Source organism: Bufo gargarizans, chromosome 7 (genome assembly GCF_014858855.1).
Source record: "Bufo gargarizans isolate SCDJY-AF-19 chromosome 7, ASM1485885v1, whole genome shotgun sequence".
In the NCBI taxonomy this organism is placed as follows: Eukaryota; Metazoa; Chordata; class Amphibia; order Anura; family Bufonidae; genus Bufo; species Bufo gargarizans.
The window spans coordinates 65,248,086-65,262,613 of NC_058086.1; the positions used below are offsets into that span (position 1 = coordinate 65,248,086).

General features: G+C 43.6%; 1 protein-coding gene across 1 annotated transcript in view; it reads right to left on the minus strand.

Annotated features, from left to right (window-relative positions):
• Positions 1 to 205: 205 nt before the first annotated feature.
• LHX4 (LIM homeobox 4) overlaps positions 206 to 14,528 on the minus strand; it is a 66,541-nt gene continuing 52,218 nt past the window's right edge. Inside the window, exons 3-6 of the mRNA XM_044302078.1 lie at positions 10,865 to 11,067; positions 6,750 to 6,904; positions 5,119 to 5,287; positions 206 to 567 (exon numbers count right to left, since the gene is read on the minus strand). Coding sequence (XP_044158013.1) covers positions 206 to 567; positions 5,119 to 5,287; positions 6,750 to 6,904; positions 10,865 to 11,067 — 889 coding nt within the window. The remainder of the gene's footprint in view (positions 568 to 5,118; positions 5,288 to 6,749; positions 6,905 to 10,864; positions 11,068 to 14,528) is intronic.

A 14,528-nucleotide genomic window follows, 5' to 3' on the forward strand; every position in this document is an offset into this window, starting at 1 on the left:
TCTATGGAAGCTCCTCCACCCTACGTCACCATCTCCAATCTGGCTGGGTATGGGTGTCAGTTGTTTCAGTTTTGGAGGACTGTTCAGAATGATGGGGGGGAGCATGTCATTTTAATTAAGAGATTTCCAAAGGCTGAGCGTGGTGTCTGCAGAGTTTGGCAAACTCGATGATCATCTGGAAGGTCTGATCTCAGTCCCTTTTTCTTTAAAATGGAGGATGGTCCATCTCATCTAACCAGGAACCTGGGCTGGTTGGGAAGTCTGGATAGCCCATGCTGCTTTCTGTGGAGATGTCAGAGGTTGGAGCAGCTGGTAGTGCTCGTAAAGGGGGATGGGTGAGAAGCCCTCCTGCATTGTCCATGTTGTATGGTAACCCATGGGACGGAAGGGATGAAATAGAAGAGGGTGACTGTGGCATATCATAGGGGCTACCGTCATGAAGTTCCTGGTAGGACTGTCCTGTTGCATCTATTGTAAAGCCTCCATTGACTAGAGGCACATTCACAAGGTCCCCTCCTGTACTGTAAATACCAGCCGTTGATCCCAGCTCTGACAAAATCTGTTCATCTGTGGGTAAAGAGAAAAATACGCCATGTAAAGGATTCAGAACAATAAAAAAAATTAAAAATAAACTTAGAAGGCATAATGCAGTTAATGGACTTTTTCCTTCATTTATCAATATGTAATTATGCAAATCTATGTCCTGGGCCGCTGTAAAAATTACAGCTGCAAAATAGAAACTATTGGCATTTTCCCTAAAGAAAATGTAGTTCTAGCACTCATTTCCAGAAAACAAAATCAATCCTTTATTCCATTAAGTTTAAAAACAGGAAAATGCTAAAAATTGTATAAAAAAAAAAAAAGAGAGCACCTATGCGTTTCAGACATCAACTATGTGTCCTTACTCATGGCAAAATAATGATGTGCCATAAGTAAGGACACCTAGTTTATGTCCAAAAGGGGTACTTTTTTGTTTGTACATTTGCACATTTTCCTGTGTCATAAAGGATTGATTTTATTGGGACAGTGGTTGTGCATGGAAATATGGAGATAGTGAGTTGAATGTATCCTTACACTAATATCTGTTGCAGGGGTGGACAGGCCATAGACCCTACAGGGAAATTTGGGGGCCGTCTGACGCTTCTCACAGCTGACGGCCAGGTGCATAATGATCTGATGCTCTCATAATTAATTCTAGGAGCATCAGGTACTTATGCCCCTGGTCAGCAGCCACAGCGTTCCTCCTAGTTTCAACTGTGTGGCTGTACTCTGAACAGTGACACAGTTAAATAATGCAGTAGGAGCAGCACTATTCAGTGGTGCAGTGTAGTATTCGGTTCTGCGGGGTCGGTATTTTTGCTGCAATAAGATATTGCTGGCCCCGTCTACTAATGTTGCCCTGCCTTCTGTCAATTTGAACTCGCCCACAACATGGAGCCACTTGAAGTTCCCAGTCTGCCCTTGATCTCTTGGGTCACTTTTCTTACACAGAAGCTACAGTAAGTGTCACACCTGTGACAGGTGTTAGAAGGTCTGAAAGACTGGCTGCACATGAGTGATCTGACGGCCTCTTTTTTCACTTTGTGTGTTGCTGGTATGTCCACACCTCCTGTTCAGGTGTGGATCATGTGACCTTTACCTCCCCCTATTTAGTCTGACTTTACCCATCACTCCTTGCTCTGGATAGCTTCATTTTGGAAGAGCTGTGTGGTTCTTGTTTAAGTCCTGTTCATCCACCATCCTCAGAAGTTAAGTGTTTCCGCTTGTTGTGTTTTGTATCCCCCCCGGTTGTTTACTAGGCCTCAGCGAGACGCTGATTCCTTCACCAGGGAAGGAATAGGTTGTCTCTGCCCTATCATTACCTTTAGGGCATCCGAGGGTCACTAGGGTTTTCTAGGTTACTGTGTATTGGCACCTCTACCATCGAGAGGTGCCCATACGGATAGGAGTTAGGGTCAGGAGCAGGGTTTTATAGGTGGTGACCCTTTTCCTTTCCTAGCCATAGGCCTAGCGTCTTTCCCTTTCCTTCTTGTTGTCTTTTGGTGTTCTCCCCACTACATCTGTGACAGTAAGGGAACAGAGATCTCAAAACCGAGGTAGAAAACACTTTTACTGAATCGCCTCATGGACCCAAATTTTTGGTGGACATTTTTTTGTTGCATCTCCTCCCCCTTATAGACGTATATATGGATTTTTTAATCGGTCTGTAACTTCTTGGTGAAATTCAGACATTAGACTATAAAAATAACATAAGAACCGAGGGTACGGTATCGCTATAAAATGGTTTCTGTAAGTCAAGATCTTAAACCCAATATCTAAAGAGCAGAGTTGTGTTTCTAGGCAGTTGAATGCTGGCCACGGGCTAGGTTCCAGGACAGTCTTAGTATGTCATTAAACATGACAAGCCACAGTATAAAGCTCTTCTTTATAGTATTCTAAAGCATAGATATAATGAAGAAATTAGTCTGATATAAAATAATAGGCAGCAGGTTTGAATTATAAGCTGTTTAATATTCCGCCCGCACAAAAATCATCATAAACCAGCTGATGGCTGAACTAGAGGTATGATTAATCGTCCTTCTGCGTCCTTATTTATTTGATCAATTGCCTAGTTCACGGCCGTGTTTGACAAATGGACTGCAGGGAATACTACTCAGGTATTTACTGGAGATGGAGAGGGTTTTGTAACTAGCGATTGCTGTCAGCTCCGTGGTGGCTACAACTTTCCGGCGGCTCTGGAAAGTGGCCGACAAATACAAAGTTCATTACAATACACTATATTTCATAACAACACAGCATGAACTCTCATAATTCATGGCAACTTTAAGGCCTCGGTGAATCGCTTTGCACTTTTTAAAATGGACCTTCTTTGGCATTCCAGATGTTGCTTGATTCTGAGCCAGCCACTGGCATCATGAAGTTAATGGAGCGCAAGAAGAATTTTTTTTTATGGTCATTTATGGCTATTGAGCTACACATGCTGGCATTTAATATTGAAACGTCTCTAAATTGGATATGCATATTCTACAGTGCACATTTTAAGGGTTTGGGCAGTATTAAGTGGCACGTGGCTTCTTTATTCCAGCCCCACACCTGTCCATGGGTTGCGTCTGGTATTTGCAGCTCAGCTTCACAGAAGTGAATATAGGTGAGCTGCAATACCTCACACAACCTGCAGACAGGATGGGGCACTGTTTTTAAAATAAACCACCATTACTTTACTATGTACAACCTCTTTAATGTAATGTTTGGAAATCTTTAAGCTAGTGATGGGGAATTTCCTAAAATAATAGTACATGAATTGCTACCATTACATCTGATAATAACCCAGATTTTTTTTTTTTTTTATTCACTTCCTTAGCCCAGCAGGCACATTCTGCCAAGTATGTGGACTTTTAGGGCACCATGTATTCTATTGATCTCATGATCTCAAATCATTCAAAAACAGAGACCCTAGTTCTGACATCTCCTCTAACCCCCCTCCCTATACACATGCACTTTTAGCCGAGCATGCATGTTTTCTCAATGGGCACACTGGAGCAATGGACACCTCTGATGATGGCTTTTCTTCCCCACAGAACAAAATGATTGCGCATGTTAAAATCCAACAGCCCACCTCTTCTCTCTTAGACGGTCACTCCGAAATCAGAGGGTTTACCTTATAATTAAGAGGTTTTCTAGGCTTCTGATACTGATGACCTATCCTCAGGTCCTAGGGAACTTAATTGTCCCCTATGTCTCTTAAACTGTCCATAGATATAAAATTAAAGGGATTTTCCAGGTTCTGGACACTGATGGCCTATCCTCAGAATAGGTCATTAACATCTCATTTGAGAGGATCAAACACTCCGCTCCCCCACCGATCAGCTTTTCCCTGCAGCCTCCGGCGCTGAAATTAGCACTGTGAATGGAACAGGAAGCACAGCTCCATTCAAAGTATAGTGGACATGTCGGGTTACTGCAGCTCTGGTCCCATTCCCTTCAATGGCATCTGAGCTGCAGTAACCAAACACGCCCACTACACTTTGAACGGCGCTGTCTGCTTCATTCAAGTTCTAGTTTCAGTTCTGGAGGCTACAGGAAACAGCTGATTCTGAGGATAGGTCATCAATGTATGGAGCATGGAAAACACCTTTAAAGAGGACCTTTCACCTTGAAAAATATTGTGAATGAAGTATGCTGCCATGGAGAGCGGCGCCCGGGGATCTGCACTTATTATTATCCCCGGGCGCCGCTCCGTTCTCCCGTTATGCCCTCCGGTATCTTTACTCTCTAAGTTATAGTAGGCGGTGTCTGCCCTTGTCCTGTGGGTGTCTCCTTCTCCTAGGCTGCAGCGCTGGCCAATCGCAGCGCACAGCTCACAGCCTGGGAGGTTTTTTTCTCCCAGGCTGTGAGCTCTGCGCTGCGATTGGCCAGCGCTAAAGCCAAGGAGGAGGAGACGCCCACAGGACAAGGGCAGACACCGCCTACTATAACTTAGAGAGTGAAGATACCGGAGGGCATAACGGGAGAACGGAGCGGCGCCCGGTGATAATAGTAAGTGCAGCGAGATCCTCGGGCGCCGCTCTCCATGGCAGCCTACTTCGTTCACAATATTTTTCAAGGTGAAAGGTTCTCTTTAATTTTATATCTGTGGCCAGTTCAAGAGACATAGGGGACAATGAAGTTATCTAGGACCTAGGTCAGTGGTGGCGAACCTATGGCACGGGCACCTGCAACCTGGAAAAAGTCTATGGTGTACCAATATCCCTTAGACTTCTCCTGCCATTCATCAGCGCAGGGCGCACTATGCACAGCACAGGCAGCACATTGAATGTAGGCAGGCTATTATAGCTAAATGATAAAGTACATGGAAGATATACTATATTGGTATTCAGGTCACGTGTTGGCACTTTGAGATAAAGTTGGTTTTGGGTTGCAGTTTGGGCACTAAGTCTTTAAAATGTTCTCCATCACTGACCTAAGTCCTCAGCATGTGGTATCTGCATCCAAGGGGGCATAACATATCTCTAGGAGCATGGTCATAGTCTTAGGGTGGTTTGATATAATTTGTAGAGAGTACTCTGTTTAGCAGTGTTGAGAAGGATTGCCCCAGCAATGTGGTGATTTGCTATTTACCTCTGTAGCTTAATTCACTGTCACTGACTCCACAATCCTCTGTAGAACTCTCTTTCCCTGGCTTCCCTACTCGTGATTTCCTGACGCTTTTGTAGAACTGACCCCATCGCTGCCGACCAGCATCTTTTTTCAGTCTTTTCTCTTTAGCTCTTCTGTTCTGGAACCAAACCTGAGGAGAGAAGGTCACGTCAAGCTCCAAACACTATGTATGGGGTAATAAACCGGATGACAGAACTTTCTAATAACGGGTTTTTACAGGCTGGGGCAGTGCTAAAGACCGCCCATCAGAGCCGGTGACGCCATTGGGATCACTACTAGTGTAATGACCCAGAGTGCCATTACAACTCTTTTGCACCTTGCTAGTGTCTCCAATACGCTAACTTATGTAATCAGAATGTATTTTGTGTCATCCTTAAATAATGTGCAAATTTATCTCTATGAAACTGTTCATGTTCATGCAATTGCCTGGTTCACCAGCAGATGGCGGCAATCTGTGCAGAGCTAGTTTCTCTGGAGAGGAACCTTTTTGTTCCTTCCAGCCCTCTTTAGAGAGAGAGGAGTTTAGTCAGTGAAGTCAGTCTTGCCTTCCCCATCCTGCGGAGAGGTTGTATGTCGGCCAGCAGAGCACTATCTGCTCTGCTGGGCCCGCAGGCGCTACCTGCAAAGTGCTACATGGTTGCTTGTCCCCTCCTGGGCTTACATTGCCTATAACCCCAAGCCAAATAAGCTTGAAGCCAGGAAGAAGTTCCTAGGGTTAAAGTAAGAGAGACTACTGACAGCTAAGTTCCAGCAGAAGAGGAAAAGTCAGCATAGGAGAGCTGAGATTGTTGCAGAAGTGTTTGCCTGCCAGAGTTAAGCCAATACCTGCTGATGACCAAGATAAAGTCTGGAAACTGTTTGGATTACCGTTTATGCCAAGTAAAGCTGTGTTCAACGTAAATACAAAGTCTGGACTCCGTTTATGCTACTTCCTTCATCATCCAAGTTATTCATCCCCCTTTTTTTTGCACATGCAATGATATCCAGGTAGGAGCACCGTGACATGTGCTTATAACATCTACAGGGACATTGTAGGCCACTCTACACCACTCTGGCAATCCTACCCTGGGTACCAACACTACCATCTTCAAAGGGGACTCAATGTCCTCGTTGCTTAACTGCAACCTGCGTCATGTTTACTTACTCTATAAGAGGGACATATTTCGTCGAAACCTCCTAAGGGGCAAGGGATACCCCAGATGCTGGGATTGGGGTGCTGCTATCAAGTGGCGTCACTATCTGGGCACTGCACTAGGTGGAAGCTTCTGCCTAGCAGTGTCCAAAATGTAAACAAACAGCCTTTGCCCTGCATGATGCAACGTAGGACAAGGGGGAGCATCGGAGTGTAAAAAGCTCTGATGCTCCACTCATTCATGGGGATTGAGTGCAGATCAGGTTGTGTGGGACAACCCCTTTAATGATTTCTACTTATGCTGCTTACACTAGGTGGTGGGGGGCCTCTTTTTTGCCCTATGGATCATAGTTACCCCCTGATATCAATATATAAAACTAATCATAGTGCTCATGCAATGTACATTTCATATTACATGTAGTTGGTAGAGCAATGCTATCTATGCTTATTTTAGACGTACCTGCACAACACGCATGTCCAGCCCGGTCTCCGAGGACAGCTGTTCCCTCACGTGCCGGGCTGGTTTCGGTGAGTTCTTGTAAGCGTTCTTTAATGTCTCCAGTTGTTTCGCTGTTATCGTGGTACGAGGCCTTTTAGCTCCACCTTCTGAGTCATCTGGATAATACAGAGACATGGAATGGCATTATTTTATTACATTTCCAAAGACCTTGCCAGCCTGGAAAATTATACCAATTTCATGAATTGTATCTAGAGTCACTACCCAATATAATTATTGCAATAATAATGAGGGGCTGCAGGGGATTTTAGATTTTCCTTGGAAACTGTCACCAGTCTGTCAGCGGACGGTAGCAAAAGCCTTTGCATGCTGTTAGATCTTCTAAGCCAGAGATGCCCAACCTGTGGCCCTCCAGCTGTTGCAAAAACTACAACTTCCAGCATACTTGTACAGCTATTAGGGCATGCTGGGAGTTGTAGTTTTGCAACAGCTGGAGGGCCGCAGGTTGAGCATCCCTGTTCTAAGCACTTGCAGGGACTCCCCCATAGACCTGCATAGGGTTATACAGTACTAGGAAATTGCCATTCATTTAGAAAATGATCTAATTTATTTTGATGTTTAGTTTATTTTAGACATTTTACCCATTTCAAATTTATTGTGGATCAATGGAGTGAAAAACCACCAAGGAATAGGAATCATTTGTTGAGCCTCCTTAATGGAAATGCTGTAGGATCATGGTCCTCTTGTCTACAGGGCCCCTGTCCAGCTGTGTGTGGACAGGATCTTGTAATCCCAGCCAGCCAGGGTCAGAAGTGCTGCTGGCAGGGACATAGCTATAGAGGGGATCACACCAGGGTCCTAGTACCTGAGGGGACCGAAATACCCCTCTGTCACCATAACAAATTTTACACTGGGACACAAGTTACAAGTTGAGCCTCTTTTGGTGAATATTAGTGAAACCAACCCTTCTACTCAAATATCAGACCTCCACATGACGCTGAATACTTTTGTAACTGCATGTAAATAAAAATTTAGTATAGCCACTTATGCCATAAACATGCTGAAGTGCCGGCTTTGCTAAGCTGGGTGCAGGTGTATTCTATACTATGTATTTTAAAAGGTACTACTAAAAACATTACAATGCATTTCCCTTTAAAAGACGTTCTGATGTATTTATGGTCATCTTCTTTTTTTGTCCAATTCACCGATTGAGTGTATCATAATTTAAGAACCCTCATCATCATTCAAAGCTGTACATGACAAATAGCCCATCTGGGAAGAGGCTTCATCTATTACCAGAAAGTGGTAGTTTTCTAGTCTGAAGATGTCAGTGATGACGTCATGAAACTAATTCCTACATTTTATTTAAATTGAGCGCCTAAGTAAAACTAGGAGCAAAATTTACATTCTGTAACAATTGCACTGACAGGGATTGGCAGACTTTATGATCAACAAGCCTATATAATAATTCACATGATACAAGCCTATATAATAATACACAAGATACAAGCCTATATAATAATACACAAGATACAAGCCTATATAATAATACACAAGATACAAGCCTATATAATAATACACATGACACAAGCCAATATAATACGGTAATTCACATGATACACGCCTATACAATAATGCATATGACGCAAGCCAATATAATAATACAACGCAAGCCAATATAATAATTCACATGATACACGCCTATACAATAATACATATGACACAAGCCTATATAATAATATACATGATGCAAGGTATATCATGATACACGTGACACAAGCCTATATAATAATTCACATGATACACGCCTATACAATAATACATATGACACAAGCCTATATATTAATATACATGATGCAAGCCTATATAATCATACACATGACACAAGCCAATATAATAATTCGCATGATACACGCCTATATAATAATACAAGTTATATCATGATACACGTGACACAAGCCTATATAATAATTCACATGACACAAGCCTATATAATAATAATTCACATGACACAAGCCTATATAGTAATTCACATGAAACACGCATATATAATAATTAGGGATGAGCGAATCGACTTCAGATGAAACATCCGAAGTCAATTTGCAAAAAACGTTGTTTCAATACTGTGCGGAGCAAGCGCTCCATACAGTATTAGAATGTATTGGCTCCGATGAGCCGAAGTTATTACTTTGTCGCGCGAGACTTCGCATAATAACTTCAGAAATTGATTTATACTGTAAAAAAACATCTCCCGAACTCCTGCTCCGTACAGTATTGAAACAAGGTTTTATGCGAATCAACTTTGGATGTTTCATCTGAAGTCGATTCGCTCATCCCTAATAATAATATAGATGATACAAGCCTATATCATGATACGTATGACACAAGCTTATATATAATAATGCACATGACACAAGCCTATGTAATAATATATGATACGAGTCCATTATAAATATTCATCGTGAAATTTATTATTTTATATAGTCTGCTTAGAATAGCTTTCCGTCAGCAACATCCACTAAAATTGCTCCATCCAGCATATTAAAATGCCACGGCCTCTTGTTAGTCCAGTGACATCACATTCATCAGTCACATGGCCTACATGCAGCTCAGTCCTATTCAAGTGAATGGGGATGAGCTGCAATACCAAGCACAACCACTACACAATGTATGGTGCTGTGCTTAGTATGCTGTGAGGAGACTCCAGCACTCACCGGAGGGCGGCAGCTTCTTCTTCAAACAGCTGATCAGCAGGGATGTTGGGTGTTCGACCCCCACCAATTAGACACTGATGACCTATCCTGAGGATAGATCATCAATATTGTACTCCTGGAAAATTCCATTAACCCAAGGAAAACTTCATTGCAGAAAGCATTTATATACAGCAGCAGTTCCAAATATTTTTCTAATATCTCATAGATATACCTACAGACATTGTTCTTGTGCATGGACACACAGGGCAAGATTATTGGGCGGGCATATGGGCCTCCAGCATGCACCCTCCTTAATAGACTTTGGGTGATCCTATCCAAGTGGAGAAATGGCCACAACTCTTATAAGCTTCAGGAGAGATGACCACATGATGCATGGCCGTCTCTCCCAAATATGGCTGCCATTGGTGTTCAGATGGGCTCTGGGTCCCAGTATTACTACCTAGAGACAGGCAGCCATTTTACAACATCATCTAGAGACAGGCAGTCATGTGAGCACAAATGTAGTGACTGTAATAACCACAGTAAAATCATGATTCCCACACAAGTCCTAGTCACTTATCACATAATTGTGTCCTATGTGCTGACCCAGCACATGTATGTCATGCAATACTGCTGCTTACTGACTGTAAGGAATTATATGACGTGAAGAGTGTCACATGACTTTTACCATGTTTCAGTTCAGGCCATGGATACATTACACAGGACTGATGCATGGGCTATACCGTTCTACTGAATATCGGGGTCAGCTGCCTAAAATAAGAAAAGGTATGCATGCAGAATTGTAAATACATGTATATTAGAAAATTGTATGATTTCCTATTAAAACTGGAATACCCCTTTAATTCTCCAGACTTTTTTGTACAAAAATTTCCAAGGAAGATATTTCCTTCTTTCTAACAGTCCAGTGTCAGTTTCCACAGAAAATTTGAATTTACCAAAGATCACACCCCAATCAAGCCAACCATGCACTCAAGCCACCAAAGAAAATCAGTACTTCCTCCATGACTTCCTACCAGGGGCGTAGCTATAGGGGGTGCAGAGGTAGCAGTCGCTACCGGGCCCAGGAGCCTGAGGGGGCCAAAAGACCCTTGTGTCACATAAGAAGACACCAGTGTTATAGAAAGTCCTTGATCGTCACATCTCTGGCTGGAGGGAAGGGGTTAGGTTGAGAATTTAGCTTGGGGGTGTGCCGTTAAAATTTTGGCCTCAGGCAGCACGAAGGCTATGTGCTCCCCTGCCCCTGGCCAGGAAGCACTGAGGGAAGGGGGGCCCAAGCTGAACTCTTGCACCAGGGCCCATGAGCCTTTAACTACACCCCTGCTTCCTACTAAACTGAGATGGAACTCTAGAGGTCAAACCTTAGAATGAAACAGTGTTACAGCATATACTAATACAATTCCTCACCATTCTGCTTTGCGGTCTCGTAGTCCTCTTTACAAACTAACCGGCCATCCTCCATGAGGTAAAACTCATCTCCAGTGGCCAGCTGTCTACTACAGATGATGCAGGAGAAGCAGTGTAGATGATATACAAAGTCTTGGGCTTTCCGTACAACTTGGGTCGGTGGGATCCCCTGTTGACACGCTGTACACTTGGTGCCAAATCGCCTGGTAAAGAGAAATACAATTATTAGAGAGAACAGTAAAAAATAGTCAAGAAAACTAATTACAACTAAAGCCTACGTCTTCTTTTTAGCACTAGGGTCTTCATCCTCTGTGGGGCAATAAGGCTTTAGAAACGTACTGTCACCATAAGTGTATATTATATACTCTCTTAGCAGTGTCAGACTTGACACCAGAATAAGGGTCCATTCACGCATCCGTATGTGTTTTGCGGATCCGCAAATTGTGGAAGTGTGGATCCGCGGATGGTGACAGCACATTCCGGCCCCATTGAAAATGAATGGGTCCGCACCTGTTCAGCAAAATTGCGGAACGGATGTGCACCCATTTTGCGGACGTGTGAATGGACCCTAACAGAGACTCCTAGGGGGTGGCCAAAGTGCTCACCAAACATTGGGCTCCAAACACAACAGGGTCCCTAAGGTTCCCATGTATTTCCTGTACTCATTAAAAGGGTTTTTCAAGACTTTAATACTGATGACCTATCCTCTGGATAGGTCCTCAGTATCTGATCAGTGGGGGTCCCACACCCGGGACTCCACCGATCAGCTGTTTGAGAAGGTACCGGTGCTCCTGTGAGCGCCACGGCCTTCTCCATGCTTACCCAGCACAGCGCCGTACATTGGATAGTGGCTGTGCTTAGTATTGCGCTCAGCTCCATTCACTTCTATGGGGCTGAGCTACGCCTAGGCCATGTGACCGTTGAACGTGTTGTCACTGGCCTAGGAAAAGCTGAGAGAAGGCCACGTCACTATTGCAAGGTGTCAGAGCCCCACAGGTCACATAATGATGACCTAACCTGAGGATAGATCATCAGTATTAAAGTCTCAGAAAATCCCTTTAGGCTCCATTCACACGTCCGCAAAACACGGAGAGCGGCAATGTGCGTTCCTCATTTTGCGGACAGCACATTGCCGGCACTAATAGAATATGCCTGTTCGGACAAGAATAGGACATGTTTTATTTTTTTGCGGAACGGGAGTGCGGATCCACAATTCTGTGTCCGGGCAGCACATCGTGCTGCCCCATAGGAATGAATGGGTCCGCAATTCCGTTCCGCAAAATGCAGAACTAAATTGCGGACGTGTGAATGGAGCCTTATAGACCCTACTCCTCTCTATTCCTTCTTCATGTTTTTTCCATCAATTTTGCAGGCAAGCTACAAAGTACCAAAAGAGTACATAAACTCTATCTATCTATCTATCTATCTATCAGGCCCTGCAGTTTAAGCAATGCATTTTGACTGGGCTTTCTGTCTCAGTGGCCCCTCAAATAGTGCCTAAATACCTAAAGGGTCAATCCATTCATACTGTACAAAATAGGTAAAGTATGATAAAAGTACAAAACAAGTACAAAGTAAAAAAGCAAATCTAAAAATGACAGATAGGAGAGAGACAGTCCTGTCCATATGAACTAACAGACTAAAGGGTATGAGCCTTCAGGTTATATTACATATGCAAAGTGCAAGCCCCTGAGTTATTCAATAAAATTATCTGCATAGCGCCACCTGCTGTTTGTCCTTTTTATTATTTCTCTGTCCAACTAACTGAGGTGGTGGCACATGCTCAGTTCCATCCTTGAACTACCTCCTGATAGGGAGAGATCTGCAGCAGAAAGGACACACCTCCTGAGCTGCCAGCTAGATATACATTTAGCAGAGTAGTTGGAGCAATGAATCTGGAGATCTCTTGGTACATGTGAGGTACATGGCTGGTTCTAGCTTTGTTAGAAATAAATTCTTGTGTACTATATGATGTCTGATTTTCATTCTTTACATTAGTCATGGATACCTCTTTAATAAATTCCTTGGTTCCAAAAAGAAGAGAGATGAGAAAAAATAACAATAAACAGCCTTAGGCTACTTTCACACTGGCGTTTTGGCTTTCAGTTTGTGAGATCCGTTCAGGGCTCTCACAAGCGGTCCAAAATGGATCCGTTTTTCCCTAATGCATTCTGAATGGAAAAGGATCCGCTCAGAATGCACCAGTTTGCCTCCGATCGGTCTCCATTCCGCTCTGGAGGCGGACACCAAAACGCTGCCTGCAGCATTTTGCTGTCCGCCTGACGAAGCTGAGCCAAACAGATCCGTCCTGGCACAATAGAAAACGGATCCGTCTCCCATTGACTTTCAATGGAGTTCATGACGGATCCTTCTTGGCTATGTTACAGATAATACAAACGGATCCGTTCATGATGGATGCATGCGGTTGTATTATTGTAACGGATCAGTTTTTGCAGATCCATGACGGATCCGCCCAAAATGCGCTTGTGAAAGTAGCCTTTAAAGGGATTTTCCAGAATTACTCTGGTTTTTAACACATATGCTCCTATAGTTGCCTACCTCATTTACCTCTTCCCCATGCTTTGTTTTTAAATTTGGACTCTCCTGACCCATTTTCACCATGTAAACCAATCCCTCTGGCTTGTTTCCATCCTGTATGTAGCACTTCCTGTTCCTGTATCCAACCAAACCCATGATGCACTTCTCCTTCCTCTGCCACAGCTCCGGCACCGCCCCTAACACCACCCAGCTGGTTACATAGACCCTCCCCTGTCATTGCCCCTAACACCTAGCTAGTTTATAGCTCCTCCCCCAGCTAGTTACACAGACACTCCCCTATCACAGCCCCGCCCATGGACATAACATCACAGGAAATAAAAAAGAGCTACATGGACATGGTCATGTGACCACAGCCCACTACAGGAAATAGGAGCAATAAAGGTAAAGGAAATACTTTACAAAATTACAGCTACCTTCATGTAGGATTATCCTAATAAAGGGTGTTGATGTGAACCGAAAGATCCCTTTAAAATGGAAATTTCTAAAAGGCTGCTATCATATAAAAGTATTTCTTGACTATTGATTCAGAAAATGCTAATTCACGGTGACGGGGCCGCTTTAAATGTAATTAAGCCTAACCCTGGAATAAATGCTTCTGACTGTTAAACTTGGCTCCCGCCTCTGAATCCGTCCAAGTGTCTTGACATTCTAAGCATCAAGACGGTGGCGGCTTCCAGCTATCTCAGTACTTCCAAGGATAAAGCCTGCATTGCTGGGATTACATTTTCAAGGCTGTGGAGAAGATGTTCAGTAATACAGGCCATCTGAGTATCAGCATTAGACAAACGCAGCCTATAAATACTAGGGGACTATCTGCTGATCTTCAGCAATGATTACAGGGGTTAGGGTGACCATCGGTGAGGGAAGGGGGCGCCGGCAGGAGAAGATTGCATTAAATATTCTGTGTCATAGGGCACAGCTGGGTTTAGGCTGATTGTGAACGCCTATGTCTATGTACTCCATGCTCGGTCTTTGTATATAGGTTAAAAGGCTACCACACCCCCTGGAATATCACGTCTGTTCTTCCTCGCTTCTTTCCCGAGCGATATAATATTCTTACAAGGTATATTTATTGCATTCAGGGGTGGACAGAGGGTCCCTGAAT